This window comes from Plectropomus leopardus, chromosome 21 (genome assembly GCF_026936395.1).
Source record: "Plectropomus leopardus strain MGB_pleo_1.0 chromosome 21, ASM2693639v1, whole genome shotgun sequence".
Taxonomy (NCBI): Eukaryota; Metazoa; Chordata; class Actinopteri; order Perciformes; family Serranidae; genus Plectropomus; species Plectropomus leopardus.
Genome location: NC_142196.1, coordinates 6,049,500 through 6,074,130, shown reverse-complemented (window position 1 = coordinate 6,074,130; position 24,631 = coordinate 6,049,500). Strand labels below are relative to the sequence as shown.

Genomic DNA, 24,631 nt, shown 5'->3' with positions numbered 1-24,631 from the left:
GCATGACAAAGAGAGGAGGAGAGAAGGTGAAAGGTGGACTATTCCATTGTTTCTGTAAGTTATTGATAATTTACTCAGAACGTTGCTTTGTCAAAAATTTTCTAGCATGATCTATCATGGCTAAGATGACATTGTTCCAATAACATTACTGATGTGAACTGAAGTGACTGAGTCATTTTAATTTCCAAAAATCGTAATGGTGTTAAATAATAAAAATGAATATTTAAAATATTACAAATTGTTGTGATTTAAATCCTACAATATTATACAACTATAGAATTGAAGAAAACATAACTACTTGTGCAATATTTTGCACAAACATGTTGGCACTCAAACATTTGTAAGAATGCTCTTCAGTGTGTGAATATTATATTACCTAAGAACATATCCCAAATAAAGAAAACATCAGTAAATGTCAGAATCTTTGTGAAAACTGCATAAGTTGGCTTTATCAATAAATTTCTCCTTGAGAATAATTGGCGAATGAGGCCCAATTTACTTAAAGTAATTGCTTAGATCTAGAAATATGATGAGGTCGAAACAAGGTACAAACAAAGATGAACATTCAGATAATCTGACAGGTTGTATCGCCAGATTATCTGAAATATAACTGAAGAGAGTGCCCCTGGAATTTAAATCCCTTTAATCCTTCAATGCACAAGAAATCTGCGTGTGCACAAGAATAGGAAGTATGGTGGGTCAAAGTTGCAGAACTGTGATGAATATTTACAGTGTTCTGGGTGATAATTTCACAGTTTTTCTTTTTCAAAGTGATAGTAATTAGTTGGATTTTGTAGTTTTACTAAATTGCTCTGAATGTTGAATAGAAGGTCAGCATCAAACCGATCTTAGCAATTATCTGTGCCATCATCACCACAAGAGTGTAAATAATCATCCAATTTGGCAGCTTAGGCAGCTAAGTAATACTAGCCATTAGAGTAACATAAAATTGTACTCTCAGGATTATACTTGGAGCTGCACAGTTTCTATCTGGCTCACTGGGCCATCCAGCAGAGTGTCAGTGCTCCAAGACAAGCTTTGAGCTATCTCCTTACGAGGGAGGAAGAGACAAAGGAATGACCCCTAGTCAGCACCCTGTAAATGGCCCTGAGTTATGAGCTGATGTCAACCTCGCAGCTCAGCCAGCATACAGATGGCCTTCTCCTTGAACTAAGTGGACGCTGTCACTATCTCTCTCGCTCGCTGTATCTCTCTCTTTTTTAAACAGCCAGCATGAGACTGGTGGAATTTTCCAGATGACAGTGAGATCTTTGTCATGCGTCTTCCAGCCTTCAAGCTGATTATTCAAAGTCAGGAGTTGGTGTGCATTAAAATGCAGATATTCCAAAATGTGAAAAGTCAGTCCAAATCGGGCACTGACAATGAATCAAGGTGCGAGGAATTTCAACGTGAAGGGAAACAATAATAACTTGATCCATAAAACTCTAAGGGTGGTCTCCGCGGGGGGTTATCTGGCTCTAACTTTTCTCCTGCGCCCATCACGCTTCTAAAAATCTACCCTCGGGTCTGTAAGCATTTAAGTTGAAAAATGAAATGGACGGATAAATTGAACATGGGGCCAGGTTCAGGGCCACTTATGAGCGATCTTGGGCAGCATTTCGAAATGGTTCGGTTGCTCGCTGGAGAAAGAGAGAGTGAGAATGAGAGGGATAGTAATGTATGAAGAGAGACATAGGGAGACCCCAAGGTGAGCGATAAGTGTGTCCACGTGTTTGGCAGACTGCAAACCAAACCAAACAATCAGACAGCGAAGAGGTTTGCATGTCAGACAGAGGAACAGACATGCTGTAAGAAAGCCCAGAGAGCCGTCAGTATGTTCAGAGGGAGCAGATGGGGAGCTGGAGGAGCGCCAGGCATCGCTGGTAGGGAGCTGGGGGGTGAAAAAGGGAGGAGGCAGATAGGCCAGGTTGACAACTAAAGATGTAAAATAGCTGATCTAACCCCTGCACCGGATTGATAATTGACATGATGGCGCTTTAAACATCAGTTTCATAACCGAGGAATGCATCCATGAAAGCGGCGGGAGCGACAGTGAGGAAAAGGGATTATTTATATCTTGCAAATGTTAGGCGTAAATGGACACGGTTAAGCAATGCTCACCGCAGCCCCTCGCCAACACCAATATTGTTCCAGCCGACGGAGCTCCCGGGCTGGAAAGAGAACGAGAAAGAGAAAGAAAGGGACCCCCTCCTCAATCACCACCTCTTTCCTGCGCCGGTAACAGCGGGGTCTCCACGGTATCCTTCAATTAGGTTGTAGTTTATGGCCCCGGGGCCCAGCCGGTTTGGCGCGCACGGGGCCATGATCCAAGCTTTGTCTCCCTCCATCTCGCCTGACCCAGCCACCACCGCTCCGCAGGGCCACATCTGCTACCGAATGTGACCCCTCGACTACTTCCATTCCTCCTTTAAACCATCCATTATCCTTTTTCTCTTCCCTGCGTCTCCTCTTCTTCTGCTTTTTTCCTTTACGCCCTTCACTTTTATTCACTCTAGTCGTTGCTTACACTCCGACCTGAGCCAACATTTTTCTTTAATTGACTTTTTAAAAAAATTTTGAACACTGAGAAACCGAGGAACAGAGAGTGAATTGTTATCATTCCCTAGTTATTCATCTCGTCCTGAGAGGACCGTGTCAAGGGACTTCCTACAACTGCTGCTGCACACAACTAATCCTTACAGTATGGGGGAAGAAAGTTTAGCTTTAGCTCAAAAGGAGACTTATGTTCCTTCGGTATGAGCCGCAGTGGACTCTACTACATTTTACACCTGCCCTCTGTGCACAGAGAGCGCTGGGGTGGGTTACAAATCCCATAACTCATAAGAGGAACTGGGCCATTAAAATGAAATAGGAAGGGAACAGTGCGGCACTGTCTGTCTTTAACTTTTTAGCGGGCTATTTTTGGCCATCCGGCACCGTGTATGCCAGTATGCGGTTGAACATAACCAGGAAATGACAACATCCATAATTCACTTCTTCAAATCTGAGGTAAACGAGCCCTAATGCTAAGTTTGGAGGTGGTCAGCGTAGCTCTGTCGGTTATTTCGGAGCTCCATATTGAAAGAGTCACGTTACATTAAGGGCTCACCGCCATGCCGGAGGGAAACAAGTAGTCAAATGGACATGTCCGTCCCAAAGTGGTAATCTACAGTGAAAAATATGACCAATAAGAAGTAGGTTTTGGTTCAATGGGGTCATTGTGAGACCAGAGCAGGTCTTCAAAGCCAAGCACAAGTGTGGTGTTTTTTCTGAGGGTTCATATGTTTGGGAAATGGAGATGGAGCTGTACATTGCAGAGAAAAACCTATGTGGTCTCATTAAACCTAAATATGTGTTTATTGAAATGAGGATATAAACAAAGATATGAAGTGAGGATACAAGCAGGGAGGAGAGGTGTCAGGGTTCCCACAGCTTCAAGCAAGTTAGATTTCAGACTTTTTTAATGTCAATCTGAATTTAATTGAAGCCCAATTTTACAATAAGCAAGGGAAAAATTATATGTATAATTATCAGAAGTTCATGTTGGAAATTATATTATGAAATTATATCTTTTTAAAAAAGAGCAATTTTCCAGGACATTTCCTTAGTTTCTTCCTTTCCTTTGTTTTTTTTTGTTTTTTTTTTTTACCATTTTTCTTTGTGTGTGTGCTTGTTTTAACTAATTTTCAGGTATTTTTAAATGGTTTCTTGCTAATCCAATTTGCTCAGGTTTCAAAGGTTTGAATTTAAAAAAAAAACCAAAAAAAAACGTTTTCTTCTTTCCTAAACTGCATGACGTTAATGTGGGAGGCATTCAGTTAATTATTTTAAAATAGATATTACCACTTATTTTTAGATGTTACGATGCAAAATCAGAAAAATGTGATACAAAGTATGCTTCCTCTTATGTCTTAGCATTTTTAAGACTTCTGAAAGATTTTTAATGCCAATTAAGACCTTTAGATGAAGGAATTTAATGCCTTTTAAGTCTTTTTAAGGATCGAAGGGAACCCTTGATGTGTAGGAGGACAATGAGGAAACACTTTCATGGTTGAGATGTGGTATATATGAGGGATAACCTAATAAAACAAAAGAAATGTGGATAATGTCTTTGTTATTACTTTGTTGTTGAAGCTGCACAAACAAAAGCTGCATATGGGACAATTTTTTCATTCATTTTCAGTTTTGAATATTGCAAGAAAACACAAATTTCACATAAAGTTCAGGCTGTAAGCAAACTGCGCTCTGAGTTCTGTGTGGGGGCGCACCGGCCCACACCTTCTGCAGGACCCACAGCAGATATTGGCAGCGTGTTTTCCTGCTCCATGGCTACAGGCATGCACACGCAGTTATATTGTAATGCGCAGCCACCATGCCAGCTGGATAGGCTTCCCGTTCATGCACTGCAGCTCACCGTATACAAACCAAATTGCTATTTGGCAACTGATTGTAAACCATGGCTAATATCTTTGTCATTTTGAGACTGCATGTCAGGGGAATCTCTTACAGGGGTTTTCACTCAGGTGCAACAGAAAGTCCTGCGGATGATTGTGGCATGCACAGCAGCCACAACAGGTGGGCGCAGTCTTAATAAGGGCACATTGTGCCAATTTGGACTTGAAATTTACTCTTTTTTTCATGTGAAAATCCAGAATTAAAAGAAGCATTCTAAGGTGTTTGGGGTTCTTCCTAAGCAGAAATCACTGTTTTGGACTTTGCAGCTGGACATGAGAGATGGACTGCTGTCTTAAAAAACACTGGCTGCACACTCACTCAGTCTGCTTCTCTTTTTGGTGGCTGATGGGAGTGAATGTGTTCAATCACAGTTGTTAAATCAACAGCTGTGATTGAACACCACTTCTTTTTGAAGACACTTGTGTATTTTAATCTGATTGATTGGTAAAGAGCAAAACAAGACAATTTTCATTCCACTTTGCACTTGCGTTTAATCTTTTCAAATGTTTCAAAAGTTCACTCTCAGTATTACCATTAAAACCCCTGCAACCCCTCTCTTTAAGAAAATCAAGCTGTCTAATTCAAAATTATGATGTAATTTATAGCTGGAATTGGTAACTTTTATAAAAAACAGCTTTTTGTCATATTTCCCGTAACTTTCGCAAAATCCTCACAGCAGTACATGAGACCAATAGTCTGTAAAAAATTGTTCCTCCTCCTTGTAGACCTTTTAGAGGCATTTGCTAAACAACCAATCAGAGCTGAAGAGTCACTTAAGCCTCCTGCTGACTGGAAGATTTTTGCAATCTCATAAATTTAGCGAAGCTACACTCCACGACATATATATTAATAAACTTGGGTACGACATCAAGTTTGTATACAGGCAGGCAAGACATACGTCCATCAATGTCAACGTGCAAGAACAAAACGTCAGCGTGCATCATCAATCTACGCCGCTGTAATGGTAAGAGAAAAACGTAACAAACATGGATTGAGCCCTTGCTGTAGTTGCATTTATGTGTGTGCCAGAAAAAGTCTGAAGAAGAAGAAGAAGAGGAGGACAATGTGGATTGGGAAAAAAGGCCAACTTTGCATGCCAATTTCCCATCGAGAGCTTCAAGTATTTATTAGCATCTATGAGCATTTAGCAGTGTGGCGCTGATCAGAGCATCGTTTCATGCTGCATTTCTATTGGTTGCATAGTTTTATATTTTATATTTTGTATATATTGATATTTTTATATATTTTTTTCTGTACACACGGCTGCTGTGACAAGTTAATTTCCCACAAGTGGGATAAATAAACGTGTCTAAGTCTAAGTCTAAGTCTAGATGTAGGTTGTTACAGCAGTCACACAGTGAGATGGTCATCCCAAATTTCTGACACTGCCAGAAATTTTATCCCAGGCTGTCTCTAATCCCACAACTCTGGGACAGCCCAAAATGGCACAGTGTATACCTTGCGAGCAGCATAGAACCAAGGAGTGTTCACTCAGCTAAAGCTGCATCTAAATCTAGGGGCCAAAAAGCCCCAGAAACACAATGAGTGACCAAAAAAATCCAATGAAAAGAACTGATTCCCTTGAAGGAATCTCAGTTGATTAAAGGGTCTCTGACTGATGATTTGACTTTAAAGAGGCAGCCCTGATAACAGTTTAAAAAAAAAGTATTGAAGTTACAAGCTGTAGCTTCAAAACCTGCAGTATTTCAACACCCTCCAGCGGCTCATGGCTCTTTTCTCGTCTTGAATCTAAAACCAGGGTCTGTCGGCCATACCTAATTGTTTCTGCTGCTGTCCTTTTCTTGTGTAACATGGTTTATGTCTTCTGTCCTCATTACAAAGCAATCAACAACCTTTGATTTATAAGGGTAATTTAGCTATAATCCCCCCATTTCCTGATCTCCTACATCCAGGCTTGTTATAGCACACTTCTCCTGCTGATGCGTTCTCCCTAACTGTGCTACACTGACCGGCCAGGCTCGGGGTCGCCGTCCAGCCTAATATTAATAAGGTACATTAATGCGCTCAGCAGAGCAACGTTGCGCCTCTATCACATGTGTAGGTCTTGAATCAGATCATTAATCTGTCACTGGGCGCTCTGAGATGTGGAGAGGTGAGCTGGATGGTTAGGCTGGCTGGCGTTTTTGGCTGGTAGGTGTAAAGAGGTTTTCCAGAGGGCAGAACCTCCTCCTTCCCTGCATTAAAGCCCGTGCATGACTGAGACCGCATCAACACATGGAGAGGCGGAGAGGGACAGAGGAAAGAGAGTCTGGGAAGACAGACTGAGAGAGTGAAACATGGAGCAGACGGGAAAATAAGAAGGAAGCTGAATCCAGACACAACACTTCCTCCGATGACAGGCGTGAAGCGGCGCGACGGTGCAGCAGACTTCAGAGCGCAGGGATGAGTCCTGAGTAACATCCCTAGCTTTCACCGTTTGTTAGTCACTATTATTCCATCCTCGGCATTACCTCTCCTAAACCCACCCACCTGTTGCAACGTGTTGTCATGTTCTGATAATAAACGCTTACATGCTCGTCGGCTCAAGGTCTTCTGGGGCTGGAGAGTCGCAGCAGGTCGCGGCAGTGCAAATCTCCTGGAAAAAGAGAGAGGAGGATAAAGAAAAAGAGAAAAAAGGCACAATAAAACCATCTGTTTTCACGACCGCGTTGGGAATAATAAACACTCCTTGCTACGCTTCAATATGCACCAGTCTCAATCTGTCGGCTCAGACCGGTGAAAGAAAAAGAAGAGAGATGAAGGAGGGTGGAGGTGAAGGAGAAACACTTGTTGACCAAACTGCAGGGTTAAATGTGAATGTTCTTTTCTTTCACTTTTCTCCTTTCCTCTTTCTCAGTGTGTGTGTGTGTGTGTGTGTGCGCGCGTGTGTTTTTTCCCCTCCTCTTGGACGCTGCCAAGAAACTGCCCCGGCCTCCTGAGCTCTGTGTTGCACATCAAGTGCGGCCGTCCGAGCGCACACTGATGTGCGATTTTCCATCCACTTGCCATCCAAAGTGGATCGGTACCAGCACTATCATTTTCTGTCATTACTCATTTCGGGCCAGACATTGTGCGGAAATCCAGACTATTTTGGCAGTGTGAAGGAAGAAAAAAAGCATAGGAGAAAAAAAAAGGGGGGAGAGAAAGAGGGTGAAACTTGTGTGGCTGTGACAGCAGTAACGACACTTGGGCCAGCCGTGTTAAGAGGCACCGGTAGACAGGACAGGCTGATTTAGCTCGACGTTGTTTCTTACCTCTCCTGGAATTGTTTGGACGGGATTAAGCCGGCACGCGGGTTGGCTTCTCCCTCAATTTTGGCCTGCCACCAGGTTGCATCATCTTGGCTCATGATCTGAAGGATGGAGCCCTTCTTGAAGGCCAGTCCAGCCTCCTTACATGGGATGGCTTTGTCCTCTTTGGGGTCGTAGTCAAAGAGCGCCTTCATGAACACCTGGGCACACAGCAGAAAAGGGGAGGGGAGGGGGGAACAAAGAGCTGGATTCAGGGCACAACAGGAAAAAGCAGCGGTTCACTGTAAAAGACCTTTCCCTCCATTGCGTCGAGTGTGAACTCTGCAAGCTCGCAGCGAACACAGAAGGTGCTTCACCAACGCTCAGGGTGATTATTCTAGAAAGGTCATTGCAATCAGAAGTTGAAACCCGCCACCACTGGCCAAGTGAGTTTCTCCATGTGGTTCCATCAACACTTTCGGATGCACTAAGCCCTGTCACCGTCTTCCAAGTGTGGCGAGACGTAACATCTCCTGAGTCAGAGGCTCCACTCGCTTTGTTCCACCCGTTGACGTGCTCTAATTCTAAACACAATCTAATATCAGTAATCTTTCCACATTACAGGAACAAACCTGAAAAAAAAAAGTTGTTTTCTTTCTTTAATTTGCTCTGGCAGCGGGGGTGGACACAACTCATCAACACAAAGGAGGTTACAGCGGAAAAATCTCCGACATCTTTTCCCCTGTTGTGGGCGGCGGGCTGCAACCTAAAGCACCTTGCCGTGTCCTCTGTCCAAATTGAGTTCTGTCATGATGAGTTATCGCTCCTGAGACACCTCAGTACATGTGGGAAGAGAAAAGAGAGGGAAGGAAAGTGTGTGCGCGAGAGAGGAAAACAAGGGAGGGAGAGATTACAGTTTTTCGATGTCCTGTTGATTTAAAGAGTGCTTTGTGCCATGTAGTAAAATTATGCCTCAGACAGAGATGTTTTGTTTGGGTCATAACGGCCGCGCTGGCTGCGAAACTCTGTTGCAGAATATACTCATACATCTACATGCTGAGATCTGCTGCTTTTCTTCCCTTGGCTGCGTTTTTTTGGCTGGTAGATGCTCAGCCACTTAGCTGCCCCTTTGAGGCACACACACTACCTGATGTAAGCGGGCTATTCTCATGAAGGAGTGGCTGAGTGTTTGGCACCGGCGGGCGATTTCTCACACGGCCAGACAGCTCCAACCATTACACGATGACAAAGGATATAAGTGGCCCACCCTGTCCTGTACACCCCTGTTACACATGCAGGGTGGGCTAATAATGATAAACCGCCTTCGACCTCAGAGCTTAAAATCTGAGAGTGGATCCAGCCATCCATCTGTCTGATTCTGATAGATGAGCGTGTGAGAAATGGACTATCAACACCCCAGTGGGTGAGAATGATGGCATGCTGATTGGAGTGTCAGATAAACCACCCTCAGAATGAATGGCTACGAGCTACCGTCTCCTGCAGCAGCCCAACATGAATGAAGATAATCTTGTCCTACATGTGGCTGGGTATCAAACCGCAAAACTTTTTTGGTACAGAAAGAGAAATGTGTCATCAGCTGGCATTAAATGTCTCGACAGGATCATTATGTTTTTCTTCCTTTGTTTGGCTAAACTTCTTGTACATCTACATGTATTAAGGCAACATTTGAGAAGTCCACTAAAGGAATGTTCAGACCAAACGCAGATAAAATTTTGCACGCGGCATGGTTAAATATAAAGTCAGTGCAAAAATGCAAAAAGACTCAAGCTCGTGCCAGGTGATGTGAATAGAAGTGAATATATGGCTACGTCATTAAATTAATTTTTTAAATCGCGATTATGCACATGAATTTTTATAGGTAATCACGATACTTTTTAAAAAACATTATTTTTGTGTATTTTTGCCTGCATTGACAAGACCGAGCGTAAGAGTGAAAGAGAGGGGATGACATGCAAAATCCTGATTAATTGCATTTTTTAATAAAATGTTTTCTTTTTTTTTCTTTTTCAATTTTCAATTCCATTATTTTGTATTACAAAACAGTTATGAAGTCTATATTACAAAGGTGAATTATCTCTAACCAGATTAGATTAATTGACAGAAAAAGCATGGGATGAGCATTTAGAGGGCATTTCTGTAAAGGTGAGACTCATGGGTACCCACAGAACCATTTTCATTAAGATATCTTGAGGTCAGAGGTCAAGGGACCCCAGGGAAATGACCATGCTGTTTTTCCATCACCAAATGTTAGCCTGACTTTGGAGCGTTATTCTGTCCCCTCACTGAGAAGTTAGCATGACATGGAATGTTGTGTAAAGATGGGAATGTCGGCCAGTGATTAATGGGATTAAAAAAAAAGACGCGTTAATTACGGCCCTTAATCGCATTACGATTAATGTTTTAACGCTCACAGCTCTTCTTTAAACTTGAGCTCAAATTTCACATGACGTTATTTCACGAAAACCTTTCAGTGTTGAGATTGAGACGTCCCTCAGACGTCAGTGGGCATCCAACACTCTACCAACATTAGTGCTGTGCAGAGACAGAAGAAACAATAATTACCCCAGTTTACAATGCTTAACCAAATGTTCACAGTGAAGTTGACCTGTGACCTTTTGGATATGAAATGTTGTGCCTTCATCATCTTCATTAGACATTTGTGCCAAAATTTAAGGAAATTCCCTTTTGCCTTTGACCACCAAAATCCAATCAGTTCATCATCAAGTCTAAGTGGACATTTGTGCTAAAATTTGAAGAAATTGCTTAAAGGGGTTCTTGAGATATTTTGTTCCCTAAAATATAGCATCAGTACATACAGACGGAAGGACAACCCAAATACATAATGCCTCTGACTATGGTTATCGCCTGCAGTTCGTAGAAGAACATGTTTAGAGTCCTCAAAGTAAGATATCCGAATTTTATCATCTGTACTGAAACTCGGGTAGTGTTTCATAACCTGACCTGGCTATTGTACTCCCTCTTTTTATTACCATTTTACAGTTTTCCTCTTCCCTTGTTCATACAAATTTTCCTCTCAACAACTCAAAAAACAATGTTCCAACAAAGCTCCATCATGCTGGAGTGAAGAAAATGTCTCTGTTCTGTAAGTCGATGAGTTTAACCCAATCAACATAACGATTACACCGGGACATGACCTACCTTTGGCTCCTTGGCTGGCGCCTCCTCCTTGATGCCGGGGACAACTTTAAAGGTAATGGCTCCTTGAGACTGGGCCTTAGAATTAAGAAAGACAAGACATAGAGCAGTTTAGATCCAAATAGAGGAGGCCTGGAAACAGCAGTCATCTGTCCTGCAAATATTTCACGACGCACCTAATCCAATGAAAGTCACATCATGCAAAGCACTGTTTGATTTTTCAACAATGGAAGGGTTATAAGGATTGGATGACTCTGCTTGGCAGGGATGGAGTGTGTGTGTGTGGGGGTAAAAGGAGGAGTGATGAAAGCTATCATCAGCTCCGGAGGCCTTTGTGTCTGCCTCTGGAGTTTAAGAGACTCTCTCTTCTCTCTCCAGTTGTCCCCCCTGGCAGGCCCACGGCGGAGCTTATTTGAGGCCTGTGGCGGAGCCTGCTTGGAGGAACTACTGAGCATCAATCTCGCCCAGGGGGGACGGCGTGGCTCCATGCATGCGGTCTAAAGGCCAGGAAAGACTTGTAGAGAAAGGCCGGTGTTTGGTTTTTCAGCGCTGCGATGCAAGAGCACATGGTCCTGGATGAGATGGGGGAGGTTTTTTTGCCATCACAAACAAGGAATGTTATTTTCGCCAAGGGAGAGGAGCTGAAACATGGGAGGAAGCTTTGAACAGCACACACACGGGGGAGAATGCACACACAAACAGATGAGGCTTACCAGAATACGAATGATTTCCTCTGGTTTCTTGTCGTCCACAGGGATTCCATTGACCTCCTTCAGTTCATCTCCGACATGAATCAGTCCTGCCACACACAGGCACAAAGTTTACACATCTACAATCTCCCGTCCTAATAGAAGAAGGCTACTGTGTAAGAGTCCGGTGCTCACAAAGCCGCGGGATGTGTACAGCACTATGGATTACTGTTTATCACCGTGGTGGCATTTGAGATTGGAAAAGAATCAAAACATCATTGTAGACACGTGTGGAAATTCGCCTTTGGCTTGTGGCAGAGTGAAAAACAGACTGGACACAATGAACACAAAATCAAACCGAAAACATGTGGACAACCAGCAGAGCTTCACGGTGTATTTGTCATTTATGTACATATTTACAAAATGGAAAAGGCACACAACTAGTGGATTCAGGTGCAGGGATAATCCCTGAATGCATCCCGTCTTTGCTACACACTGGATGTAATCCTGCTGGGATATAGAGTACTTTTACACAAATATTTTGGTAGACAAAAGAGGAAAAACTGACCGCTTCTGTCAGCCGCTCCTCCTCTCATGATCCGGGCCACGAGGATGGCTCCTGTGCGCTCATCACGCCTTATCGTTGCTCCCTGCAAAGCAATCACAGAGAATAATGAAAAACTGGATGAACCGCGCTGGATTTTCACTCTGCTTACAGTTGCGCTGTTGAAATGTTAAATGATGATAGTCCAATATGACAGTCAGGCGCATCTGGTCGAAATTCAATGACATAAACTTCTTACTCATGAGAATGCTCATTACCAAAATGGCTGATTTGGATTACTTTTCCAGAAAAATTGATTCGTATTTTTGCTCCTTTGAAACCTTTAACAAATGTCAGCTTATTTGTGCAGCATTGACATGGTTTTTAAAAGCGTTTAAACCTCTGAAATGTGAGCAAATTGGTTTGATTTACTTCAAAAACATGGGGGGGGGGGCACAATCTGCAATTTAGCAAGAAATTTGTAAATGGCTAAAAAAAAAAAAAGAGAGAGAATAAAGAAAATTATTGAAAAATTATCCAAGAACTAATGGGAAATGCCCACTAAACAGTTCTAATTACAATAGTTATATATTAAAGTTACAGAAAGAATATTTATTTATTTATTTTTTAACGGTTTATCTTTTTTATTTTATTGTTTGTTTTCTTTTCTTTTTCTTTCTTTTCTATTTTTGCTATTTTTCAGGTAATTTTCTTTTAACTTTTTACTAATTCCTTGGAATTTTTAAATCAAATTCCAGTGGAATACAAGTACGGGGGAAAGAAGCTCAAAGTTTTACACCAACAAGCCACTTAATTCGATCTTCAAGACTAAATTTTTCAAAGAAACAACGACAGATCAATTAAAAAATTAGTATGCCAAGTAAAATTTTCCAACAATTTTACATTGAAGTAGAAAAGTGCTCTCAGCACAGTTCAGATCTCTGCCAGGCGGCCACAGGAAATGATCAGGGCCACTCTAGGCAATACACGTGGCGCAGCTGCGCTCAGTGGAATTGTCTCTTTCTGTTCCTGTGCGGTCAAGATGTGGGGAAAGAAAACAAATGTCTTTTTTTTTCATCCAGCTTTAGTGGTTCATAAACTATTCAGGAATTAATCTGCAGATGATCCAGTTCAAAATAAGACCAAAATTTTGTTTGAATGTTATTTTTGAGCCACGACAAAGGCCAGAATGTGGCCTGCAATGAATTAGGTAAAGCTTGTTTTTAGCCCAGCTCATTGCCAGAAATACCTTTTGCTCTAGAGTTTGCACTCAATGACAAAATAGAGAGTGAATAAAATGAGTCCAATTCCTTGTATGTTTTCATTCAAAATTCTTGAGGAGTTGATAAACTATTCATTTTTGGAATTGTTGGAACATGAGGAATATGAAAACTAATGTTGCAATTATTTTCAGTCTCCCTGTGAGAGCTATTTTGGATATTAAAAACAGAGAATGTTTAAAACAAGGGTTTTTTGGTTTTTTTTTCAAAAGGTCATGTTCCAGTCTTTGCAAGTGTTTACTTTCAGGGGCTAAACATATATTTTATTGGTTCAAATTATGACATAAACGAAGAAGAATCACTTGGATAGGATATAAATTATAGATAACTGATATGACAACACAAAATCTTAACACAAAATTTCACTTTTTCACATTTCACATTTCACATTTCTGTGAATCACCGCAACCACAAGAGGTCCTTGAGCACAGTCAAAAAAGCTCCTACAAAATATTTGGTTGGTAGGTTTGGTAGGTTGGTAGGTAGGATTGGTCCAGTAGTATGCAAGTGTTGTACACAGACAAATACACACACTCACTCACACATGCACACAAACACACAATTAAATGGAATTACACCGTCCGGGTCTGTCATGTGATGCCATTGGGCCCATAAGACTTTTTCCCATTTACTTACATTGGGAAAGAGACGTCTAAATCTCAGTGGATAATTTTTTCTGAGCGTCAAAAAATGACTCCTTACACTGTCAAAATGTAATCCACTCAGTTTGATAACATTTGAAAAGTCTAAAAGAGCCGTAGTAGTAAATAATTTCATCGCCATTCAAGCTAAGGAAGCTCTAAACCGGAAGTCAGTTGCTCTGCTGGAGGAAGTTACCTGCTCGGGCACAGTGTGCATGCTCTCTGGGTTCCATAATGGTCTGGATACTCGTTATTTCTATAATGTGGAGAGCATTTTTTGCTTCATGTGCTACTGAGCAGCTCTCATATGAATGAAAGGGGCCCTGCCTCCATGCTGTATCCAGAATTTCATGATACATGCATGGATTCAACAAGGTCAACAGACTCTTTGTTACTGATAGTCTGAATGTCTCTGTCACTGCAGTAGTAGTGAGGGCATTAATGGCACTGAGGGCTAACCAAGTACGAGGCCACAGACTCCAAACACACACACACACACACACACAGTGGCTCAAGACTGCTCTGTCCTCCTTTATGGGCTTGGTGTTCAGCCAGAAAGACACACAGAGAAGAGGATAGGGTTTCGTCTTTCTTATTAAAAATGACTGGTGATGCTTTCGCCAGTAAACCCAAATAGCTTCTTCCCTTTGCCATAAAACAATAGGCTCACTGGGTGCCAACCTGTCAAAGCCCTCCCACAAACACCATTTAGGCACCAGCCTGGCTGGGGTTTACGGGTGGAATAGGATCACAAACTGCAACCCAACATGCGGCGTCACCCTCTCTCGGGCCGGACGACCCGAACCAGACAGATGCGTCGTCTAGTCGACACATAGTTTGTCGGGGCTGCAACTCATCCTTCCACCCTTTCTTAGCTGCTATTCCCATCATCCCAGAAGATTGTTTTTATTTCAGTTACAAAAAAAAAGGCTTGGAGCCTTCCTCACGCCGCTCAGCAGCCGTGCTTTATTTCAGCTGTCCTAATCCATTGCCTCCCAGGTCGACCGCTGGATTGCAAAGGTTTCCCCGTCAGGTCCAAAATGGTTCTGGCTACTACCATCGATGAAAGCGCAGGAGGAGATATGCTGGGAAAAAAACCCTCAAAGACCAAAGGAGTCTCTGGTTTGTGCCACTTTGCCTATTCCATTAGCATGTCATCTTGGTTGTTTTTACGACCTTCTCACACCTAATGGTTTTCCTCCTAGATAATGGTTTCCTCAAGGCCTTCAGGGTGCGGAGACGGGGAAGGACATGGGGATAAGACAGTGGTAGGTTTTGCAGAGAGTTGCGGACCTAATAGAATAATTGGGCTTATTATAGAAACTCGAGAGGTTGCAGTAGGAGAGAAATCAGTAGAGCCGGTCAGAGAGAGGAGAAGGCACTGTCAGGCCGCGGTGTCAGGGTCACATATAAGCCCTCAGTGTGACTTAAAGCAGCTGTCTGTGATGCAATGGCCCTCGGTCAGACAGAGAGGCCTTTTGTGCGCGTGTCTGAAAGAATAGAGCTCTGCGGGGAGAGAGACGGACTGTGACAGACAACAGGGTGAGATGGGGAGTCTGCAGGAAATCTCACAGGAGTATTCAGACATGTGGTCATTAACTTTCTCTCTCTGCTTTTTCTTTTGGACTCTCCTTTTTCGAGCTGGCTGATGGCCAGTGGTATGATGGATATTTTTATTGTGTCCCCAGGGGTCCCTGGTGGCTGGTGGCAGTCTAAAGGCTAACTAAACACCAGAGAAGCAGCCTTGGACTCCAAGTTCCTAACGACAATTGGCTCCACAGACGTGCTCCACACCGCACGTCTATGCCTATCTATGGAATCTGCTCACATATGGTGAGTAGATATAAATCGTGTTTTGACACATATGGCTTAAATCACATGATGCCATTTAGAAACACCGCTTTTAAGAGTTTTATTGCAAGTGGCAATGGTGATTATATAGCAGCGCATTTAGCATGCAAACACAAACGGATGGGGTCGCGAACTCTGGGAAACGAGGAGACCATTTTATTCATTCAAACCACCATGCTTTATGTGTTTTTACACCAGTAGAGAAACAAACTCGGGTGTCAGTGGACAAATTTGCCCTTTCTCATTTTTCTCTCACACCTTAATGACTCTCTTGGAGGAGTTATTTGAATCTGCAGTTATTTTAAACACTCTACTCTCCGTGATTCTCATCTGACCCACTGCCCTTCAACGTGACGGGCCTACGCAGGCAGGCCAAGCCAGAAGCAAAGGAGCACGGGATTTATGGAGGGAGGGGGAGCCTCCCATCTTAATCTGGCCAACCCCAGTCTGAACTCAGCCCTGGTACGGTAGCCAAATGAGCTCTGTCTGATAAGGAAAGCTGAGAGAGGCCAAAACGCTCCAGTGGCAACACGAGCGAGCCAGACTGGAGGGTAAGTGGAAGACCAGAGGAGAGTCGGGACTGACGAACTGACTGAAAGGGAGGTGAGGGAGGTGGGCTGTGGGTGAATAAGTTGGGGTCAGAGTTGAGAGGAAGACTGTGAATGAGTAAGTGACTCAGTGAGTGAATGAATAAGAAGAAAATATAAACTAAGGAGATATGATGAGAAAGAACCATAGAAATAAGAAGAGAGGGACTAAGAGCAACAAAAAAGTAGTCTTGCTTAGCCGGACCAATCTTCACAACATCACGTCAGCACTAGAGAAATGTCGCTCTGTCTCTTTCTGTCAGTGTTCTCAACCGCTATTACATCCTGCTCCTCAACATCATCATCCAGGTGAATATTACTATCTAACCTGCTGAAAGTAAGCTATATGAGTTATGAAATGACATAACCTGTCCCGCACATTTTCTTCACTGCTCCTTGGTCAAAGAACTCTCCAGAGACTTTTGACGGATGCACAAAGCTTGGCAAGTTCAAAGAGTTGGACCTGTCTTCGAGCACAGATGTCCTCTGCAAATTTGTCAGAACCACAAGAGATTCAGATTCATCTTTATATCTGAATCTGGTCCTGTGGCACACTAGGTAGTGCAAATTAATTCAAGTTTCCTGTGGTAAAATACTGTCACTTTCTAATAAAGAAATTAAGTAAAAAAAATAAAAAAAAAATGTAGAAAATTAAACCCATTCCAAAAGCTTTAACAGGGACAAAAGTTTTGGAGTCACTTTATAAATGTGATCGAGACAATTTAAGGTTGTACATAATTTTTAAATATGCAATAGTACAGACTCGGTGTGCAAAGGCCTCCACAGCAGCTTGAGGCTGAAAACTAAAGAGCATGACAAAAAGTAGAAGCTGTGAGAAAAAAAAAGTTTAGAGAAAGGTGTGAGAAAAAGCAGAGGTCAGCTAGCGTCAGTGAAGGCACTCTTGGCCTCAGTATCTGCAGGTAGTAAGCAGAAGAAAGCTAAAAGTAGCCGAGTTCAAATCGACCGCAAACTGTTGGAATAATCAACAACACCTCACATAATCACGTTTCTCTTTCGCCAGTCCAAAATTCTGTAGAGCCCAAATTTTCCCGATCCTTGATTATTTCGAGAGCGCCACACTTCCCCTCTCCACCTCGTTACGATCTACCGTCAGCTTTCATTCTCTCGATCCCCCAGGGGTACATCAGCCTCTCCTGGAGGCCTGACGAATAGCTTGGAAGCACTGAGAGGCAGCTGGAACGAGGGGGAGGCAAATTCAACATCCTGAACTTAGCATCACCTCCCCCCTGATACCCTATGGGTGCTATCATCAGCATCCAGCCATGCATGGCCACTAATGAGGAGTCCTTGCTCTGTTAAACAAATACATAAACAGTCAGGCTACAACCTAAATAAGCTGCACAATGTGTGTGTGTGTGTGTGTGTGTGTGTGTGTGTGTGTATGTGTGTGTGTGTGTGTGTGATACACATAAGGAAGAAACAAGGTAGGCAAAGACCCTCCAGCACCGAGATGGGCTTCCTGGTGTAGCAGCTGAGCATTAGCACAAGCTGATGGCTGCGTTTACACCGAGCCTTCAACGCCTACTGGCACATGGAAGCCATTTCAGACTTTTCCTCGCGCATGGAAACAGTGCAGGAAGTCAGAAGGGGAATGTCTGTCAAAGCGCGTACACGCATGAGTGACAGCATGTGTAGGTGTGTTTTTTGTGTGCATGCGAGCGTATCCGCGTGTGTGTTTCTATGAGAGCTTCTACCTGAAGTCCGGCCAAACTGGCCCGAGAGAAACCTCAAAAGACTGGATGATTGATGCTGGACAGTCACTAAGCCTGATGAATGGGCTACGCTATGTTAGCAATTAGAGACAAGGCGCCACTTAACCATCAAGTGGCTCAGTTGCGCTGTTTGCACGGAAAAAGATAGCGTGGTGTGCACACAAGATGGTGTTTTTAAGAAGCTGATTCTCTCTTTCTTGTTGTCAACCATTGCTGCAGTTTGGACTTTGGCAGAGTATAAAAATAGACTCCAAAAATGGATCTTTGAAGGGCAGGAGGCACAGAAACACACAGTCAAAAATAGAGACGAGAGGGGGGTCATCGTGGACTGAGGAGGGCCTCCTAGCTGTGGTCAATTAGTCATCAGTAAGGCGATCCGAAGCCTCCACTCCTAACGTGATCAGCTCCATATGCAGCCGCTGCTCCCAGCTCTATTCCTCCATTTCTGACACATAAATGCCTCTGATTGTTATTGTTGGGCTCGCCAAAACGCAACGGCTTAGTCTCCCCTGTATGATGAGGAGAACTGGAGCGACGCTTGTCCATATCAAGCCATCACCCCCTCCCAGCGCGCGCACTGGAGCACACATGCTGACATGGCAGCCACATTAAGTACGTGATGACAAATGGCTCACACCTCATAGAGTGCCGAGAAAAGAAAAAAAAAAGAGGGAGAGAATAGGGACTGAAATTTGGATCCCGTCATGTATGAGAGTGTGTTTATTAGAGGGAATGGAATGGAGGCGAGGTTGTCCAGGGAACTGTCAGCGCACAGTAGTGCCATGAAACTTCAGCAGATAAGAGGAGTAAGACAAGCTGGATGTTGGATTACTCGTCATGTTAGCTTGGCTGGGGTTGGCCGCAATGAGTTTCTGGCGAGCTAAGTCTTTATGGGGCAATTAGAGTGCCCTCTGGCTGATGGAGTGGATGGATGGCTGGATGACATGATGGAAGCTGGCTGGCTTGTACTCGGGGTTGTATGGATGACGAGAGTGCTGGCTAGTTGTCTTGGCCTGGCTCATCACACGTCTAGGGGTCTGGGGCAGGCTATGTGTGGCCTGTCTAGTAAGCGCTGGAAAAGAGTGATCCGAGGATCTCTTTACCTTAGCCGAGGCCACAACTGAAGCCACTCCGCAGCTCTTAACCCGCCAGGGAAAACAAGCGCGGTGCTGCATTTCAAACACACGGCCCTCGGCCCGTAACGACCACTCAAAACATCGCCCCATGAACCGAACCCAACGCTGTGGCATTTGACAAACATTATTTCTCCCTCCAAATTGAGAGCGACAAGGGAAAACAAACGCGAGTGGCCCGGGCGGAGAGGCCGACGTGTTTTGACATGATGTCACTTAACAGCAAAAGTGTAACAGCGACAATAAACTCCTGCCGACTGCTGTGTTGACTGCTGTGTTTAGAGGTCTAAATACAAGTGTAGTGGAAACACATGCTGGCGTTCTTCGCACCAGATGTCGGCCGTGGAAAAACCAAATACAAAGTGGGAATGGGCCTCCTGGACATTAAAATACAATTACCTCCAATCATATCTGGTGTTGGAGTGTGTCATTTAATCTTACCTCACTGAGATGGCATAGAGCCCCCCACACATAACACACATGACCGTTGGGCGCACCGACTCCGGCATATTTACGAGCTCTTGCATACTTCCTCGAACAGCCTCCAGCGCTGCTCAAGAGGAGTAAAAATCATGTAATATTATTCGGTCATGATCAGAAAATCCATTGAGTGTTATGGTCACCTATAAAGATTAATACAGCACTATAAAGAATTAGCAGGAGCCCAGATGAAAATCTATATCATTCCTGCAAAAAGAAAGAAAGAAGCAGTGAAAGGCACCCGAGGTTTTAAATGGTTTTTCGAGCTGATGCAACAGAGCCGCCGCTGCTGGCCAATCCCCTCTGGGTGACCTGCTGCATGCCTTTCCACCTGTTTTATTAAATCTCTTGTGATTGCAACTAATAAAAGCGACTCCCCCCCCTTGCTCTACCCTTCCTCTCTTCATTCCTAGTCTCCATCTCGCACCAAACCGGGCTCTGGTTTCCCTTTTTATTTCCTTAACCCCGGTCTTGACCTTCCAGTCGTAATTAACAAGTACACTGAGAAAAAGGAAAATTGCAGGTCATTATTATGATAATTATGGCGAGCAGGAGAGATTCCAGGAGAAACTGCCAGGTAATGTGATGCAGAGGGCCGTGTGACGGAGCCGCTTACCTTCATTTGTCTTCCTCCACCCCCTCTTTCCTTTCCCTCCTCTGCCTCTTTAAACCTTAATGTTAGTGCAAGTCATTACCCAGTTGCTATGAAAACACACTTAGCAAGCCCACCTTAGTGCTTCAGACAGGTGCCGGAGGATTTTGGGTGTGTGAATCTGCTATCTTACCAAATGTGTGTGTTTCTTTCCGTCCTGTCCGCATGAATCACCATGTAGGCTGAGTGGAATCGCTGCCTCCTTGCTACAAGCTGGACAGCGCCAGATATTTAGTCATGATGTACTGCTGCATGAACGCATACAAAGAGACAGTTGTGTCACACAGACAGGTCTATCTGCCCTGGGATTGTTTGGTGTTTTCCCTGTCGTTATCCCGGCTAAAGAAAACAGCACTTTCACATGTCACTTCTCATTTCCAAAGTGGGCTGGGAAGCAGGGCCGCTGAGGAGCGCCCGGCCCCGACGGGCAACAATGCCCACATTCAAGCCTCCGAGCTTTCTGGCTGTCGCAGCGCCGAGCGGAAAAGAGCAGGAGTGGCGGCACGTTTATGATTGCACATGATGGGAGGAAGACGTTTTCTTTAAGAGGGCCGTGAGATTAGGATCTGGGAATGCCTCAGATGTGGCTTTGGAAGCCGTGCGTGTTTTCTCATTCACAACTTGACAGGCTGCGAGGGAGGTGTAACAGCCGCTGGACCGAGTGTTGGACAAGCACATGAACAAACACAGGGGCTTTTCCATGTCTGCTCTATGCAATATTTTCATTTTTTTAAATTATCTTTGCATCAATTTGATGAAGCACCTCTGTGTGTAAGGTATTTATTTGCTGCATTCGCCAAAAACTCACATTCCTACCTGCTTATCTTATCCATGAACAGCTTCTGAATTCACATCCCTAATTTTTATCATATATCTATCATATTCATGTAAACTTAAATTACATATTTAAACATATACAGTTCAGGTGAAATTTTATTTGTGTAACCTACTGCTGTGACATACTACTATATGTACTGATGCTCTCTTAGGGCTGGACAATATGGAGAAAATCAAATATCACAACATTTTTGACTAAATACCTTGATATGGATATTGCAGCATATTGCAGGGTTGGCTACTGGTAAACACAATGAGATTGATAAATAAATCATAATCAGGTATGATATTATTGATATATAAGAATCAGTAATCTTGATAGAATAACTAAATTGGTAAAAACAAATAATAGAACAGCTAGACGATGTCTGATAAGTTCGGAATATCACAGCACTTTACTGTAATTTAACTTTAAAACCAGGAAAAGACAACTCTTAAAATATCACAATATCCAAAATTTGAGACAACTAAATTACATCATAAATAAAATATTGATAATGACCACCGAAGTTGCCACATGATAACCCGTGAAAGATTTGATAATTATAGTAATAATAAATAAAGACAAATTTGATGCTATGTGTTACCTTAAAAAATAAATAAATAAAAACTTAAATTCTGGCTAAGGACCTCTGTTGCACCTTGTACACCTAATATTGGCAAACCATACATTTCAGTGTTTTTTTTAATTTGTAGTTATGTGCTTGTCTCAATGATTAGACCAGCAGACACCCCGTTATGTTTCATCTCTCTCTCTCTCTCTTTTATAATAGATATTTCACTGTTGTCCAGTGATTCTGAAACCCAGTAAAAGAATAATAAATGACATCGTCCTTTCAGCAAGTATCTCTCGGCTGTCAGAGGTGTAGACCGACTCTCTACTCCCAGCTTCTCATTTTGACACAGTTCTGGCTCTGTAATTGACAACTGGTCAGCAGAGAGGGTATCGACAACCAAAGGTCTGGGTTAAACCCCAAATGTCCTCAAATCCGAGACATGCCGCAACAAATATCTGGCCTGCTCGGGGCTGTGACTAGAATTGCCTTTTAGCAAGTATGAGGGAGGACAATAAACATCAAAAGATTGTAATCAGGCATTTCATTTAATATATTAATAAACAATTTTGTTTATAGACCGGCCCCTGGCTTCCATTCTTTTAGCAAAATTGCCCCCTGGTAAAGTAAGCTGAGTAACCGTGGCTCATGGTAATGTATAAAACAGAACAAATGCTGCAAAAGTTAACTAGACCTACATATATATAATATAATCTTTATCACTCTGCATATTAAATGCCAAATCTGGATGGATCCTGTCAGCACCAGCCTCCATGAGGCTTCATCTAAAGAACATACCATATATCCATGTAAGCTTCTTGACAATATGAAAAAATGAAATGCTGTCATTGTGAGATAAACAGAGTTAAGTACTTTTTCATTAGATTATATTGACCTAATTTAATGAGCTGGGACCCTTTAATTATACTGCATTTAGTACACTGCAAAGCACTATAATACACATATGCAGTCACGCACACTGCATGTGTTCTCTCACACAACAGCCACTAAAAACAGGCACATGGTGAATGCTCTCAGTACATAAACATTAATATGGATGCTTCAGCAGGAACAGCAGCCTGCAGTTGAACCTAATGCACTACACACACACACACACACACACACACACACACACACACACACACACACACACACACACACACACACACACACACACACAACAAAACACGACACAGTAAGCCAGTCAACACCAGCAGTGCTCCCCACTTGTCCTCATGTTTTAGAGCGCGGTGCTCCATCTTCCTTTGCAACGCTCCCAAGACACTGCAGCCTAATCCATCAAATGAAAGATGTATTGCTTTTAAAGCACATGGGTCTATCTGTAAAACACTAACATGTGTGCTGTCTGCTCTAATCTCATTAGCTGCTCCATTAATTCCCAGCCAGTGTCATTACTTTTCCCCCGTTTTCCACATTCTGATGTAAACAGACAATAGCAAACTCTCTATCTAGTCTCTTTTTGATAACTGTCTCAATCAAGGACGTCTCCTCAAGGTTTTCAGCATCACACTTTATTTCGGCGTGTAAACCTGCATTTGTGTACATTCGCACCAGCACCGTTTAAATACATAATAATGTGGCTGTATTTAGACTATCTGAATGAATGTGTTTGTGAAGGCTTCCAGACAAATGGAATCAGAGCGGCCGCGATCCGACCGTCCCAATTGTGTCAGAGGAGGCCCGCCCGCCGCAGATGAGAAAAGCATGGCATGTCAAATTGCCAATAGCTCATTCCTGCGACTGCCATTCATGGAAAACTAATTTCGTCACAAAACCGAATCGATCGCAAGACTTTCCCGTCTCGTCGCAATTATCAGCTCCCTTATTAAAAAAAGAAAATCCGCCGACATCAATCACGCACTTGGAGCTTTTACAATAATAACGTTGGACATGTCATCTACATTTGCATGTGCAGCAACTTCTATAGCTCTCAAGCTGTTCTGGTGCTATTTGTGGGTCCATAATGAGAAGTCCAGCTGATGCACTGGTATCCAGTGGCTGGGGCGGATGGGGGGCCGTGCCCAGTAGTGGTACAGTTGTATTGATTGATGCTAGCTGGTGCCAGGCAGGACGCTATGTAGGTTGGCATTACCAGCTGGATGGCACGGACCCTGCAGTCTACAGTTTCCATTCAGCTGCACCCAGTGACACCCAGTCATGATGGGAAAACCAATCCTAAGTGTGCAACAACAGAGAGCAGAGAGAAAAAGGGGAAGAGGAGGGGAGGGAGAGTGATAGAGCCTGACATTGATCCTGTCACATTCCTGGCAGTGGAGTTTTATGGCTGCTAATGATGCCTAACAACCTGGGATGGAAGAAGTGAGCGAGAAAGGGATGAATAGGGTGTCAATATTGCACCGGTAATGAAAATTTTGCTGAAATGAACAACAGGAATGTGGAAAGGTGCATTTAATAATTTATGCTTTTGAACAACAGGTGTCCGCAGAGTAAAAGGGGTAAGTCTTTACTTAAAGGGCAGTAAAATGCATTTTAATTAAGTTATAACCTCTGAAAAGCAATTATTCCGTCACATCACTTTGAAATAAATTTGTTACAAATATCTAAATGCCAAAAAAATGACCGGAGAAATGGTCCTAATAGCAAAAACACATGAGAGAAATCATTTGGAGGGTTGAAGCATGAGAGGCTTGCTGAAAAAGAAAGATGGTGTGCTCGTAGGAGGACAACTAAAGATGAACTGAGTGGGAGAAGTGAATGAACGGCATTCTGACGTCGATGTGAGCCAATACCGACTGAGTGGCATTGA

The 24,631-nt window shown here is 43.1% G+C and overlaps 1 protein-coding gene across 6 annotated transcripts in view; it reads right to left on the bottom strand.

Moving 5' to 3' along the window:
* mpp7a (MAGUK p55 scaffold protein 7a) overlaps nucleotides 1-24,631 on the bottom strand; it is a 175,035-nt gene that overhangs the window by 47,780 nt on the left and 102,624 nt on the right. For all 6 annotated transcript variants that reach the window (XM_088072300.1, XM_088072301.1, XM_088072302.1 and 3 more), the window contains 5 exons: nucleotides 12,120-12,201; nucleotides 11,576-11,661; nucleotides 10,866-10,940; nucleotides 7,710-7,906; nucleotides 6,987-7,051 (listed from right to left, as the gene is read on the bottom strand). In XM_088072300.1, coding sequence (XP_087928426.1) covers nucleotides 6,987-7,051; nucleotides 7,710-7,906; nucleotides 10,866-10,940; nucleotides 11,576-11,661; nucleotides 12,120-12,201 — 505 coding nt within the window. The remainder of the gene's footprint in view (nucleotides 1-6,986; nucleotides 7,052-7,709; nucleotides 7,907-10,865; nucleotides 10,941-11,575; nucleotides 11,662-12,119; nucleotides 12,202-24,631) is intronic.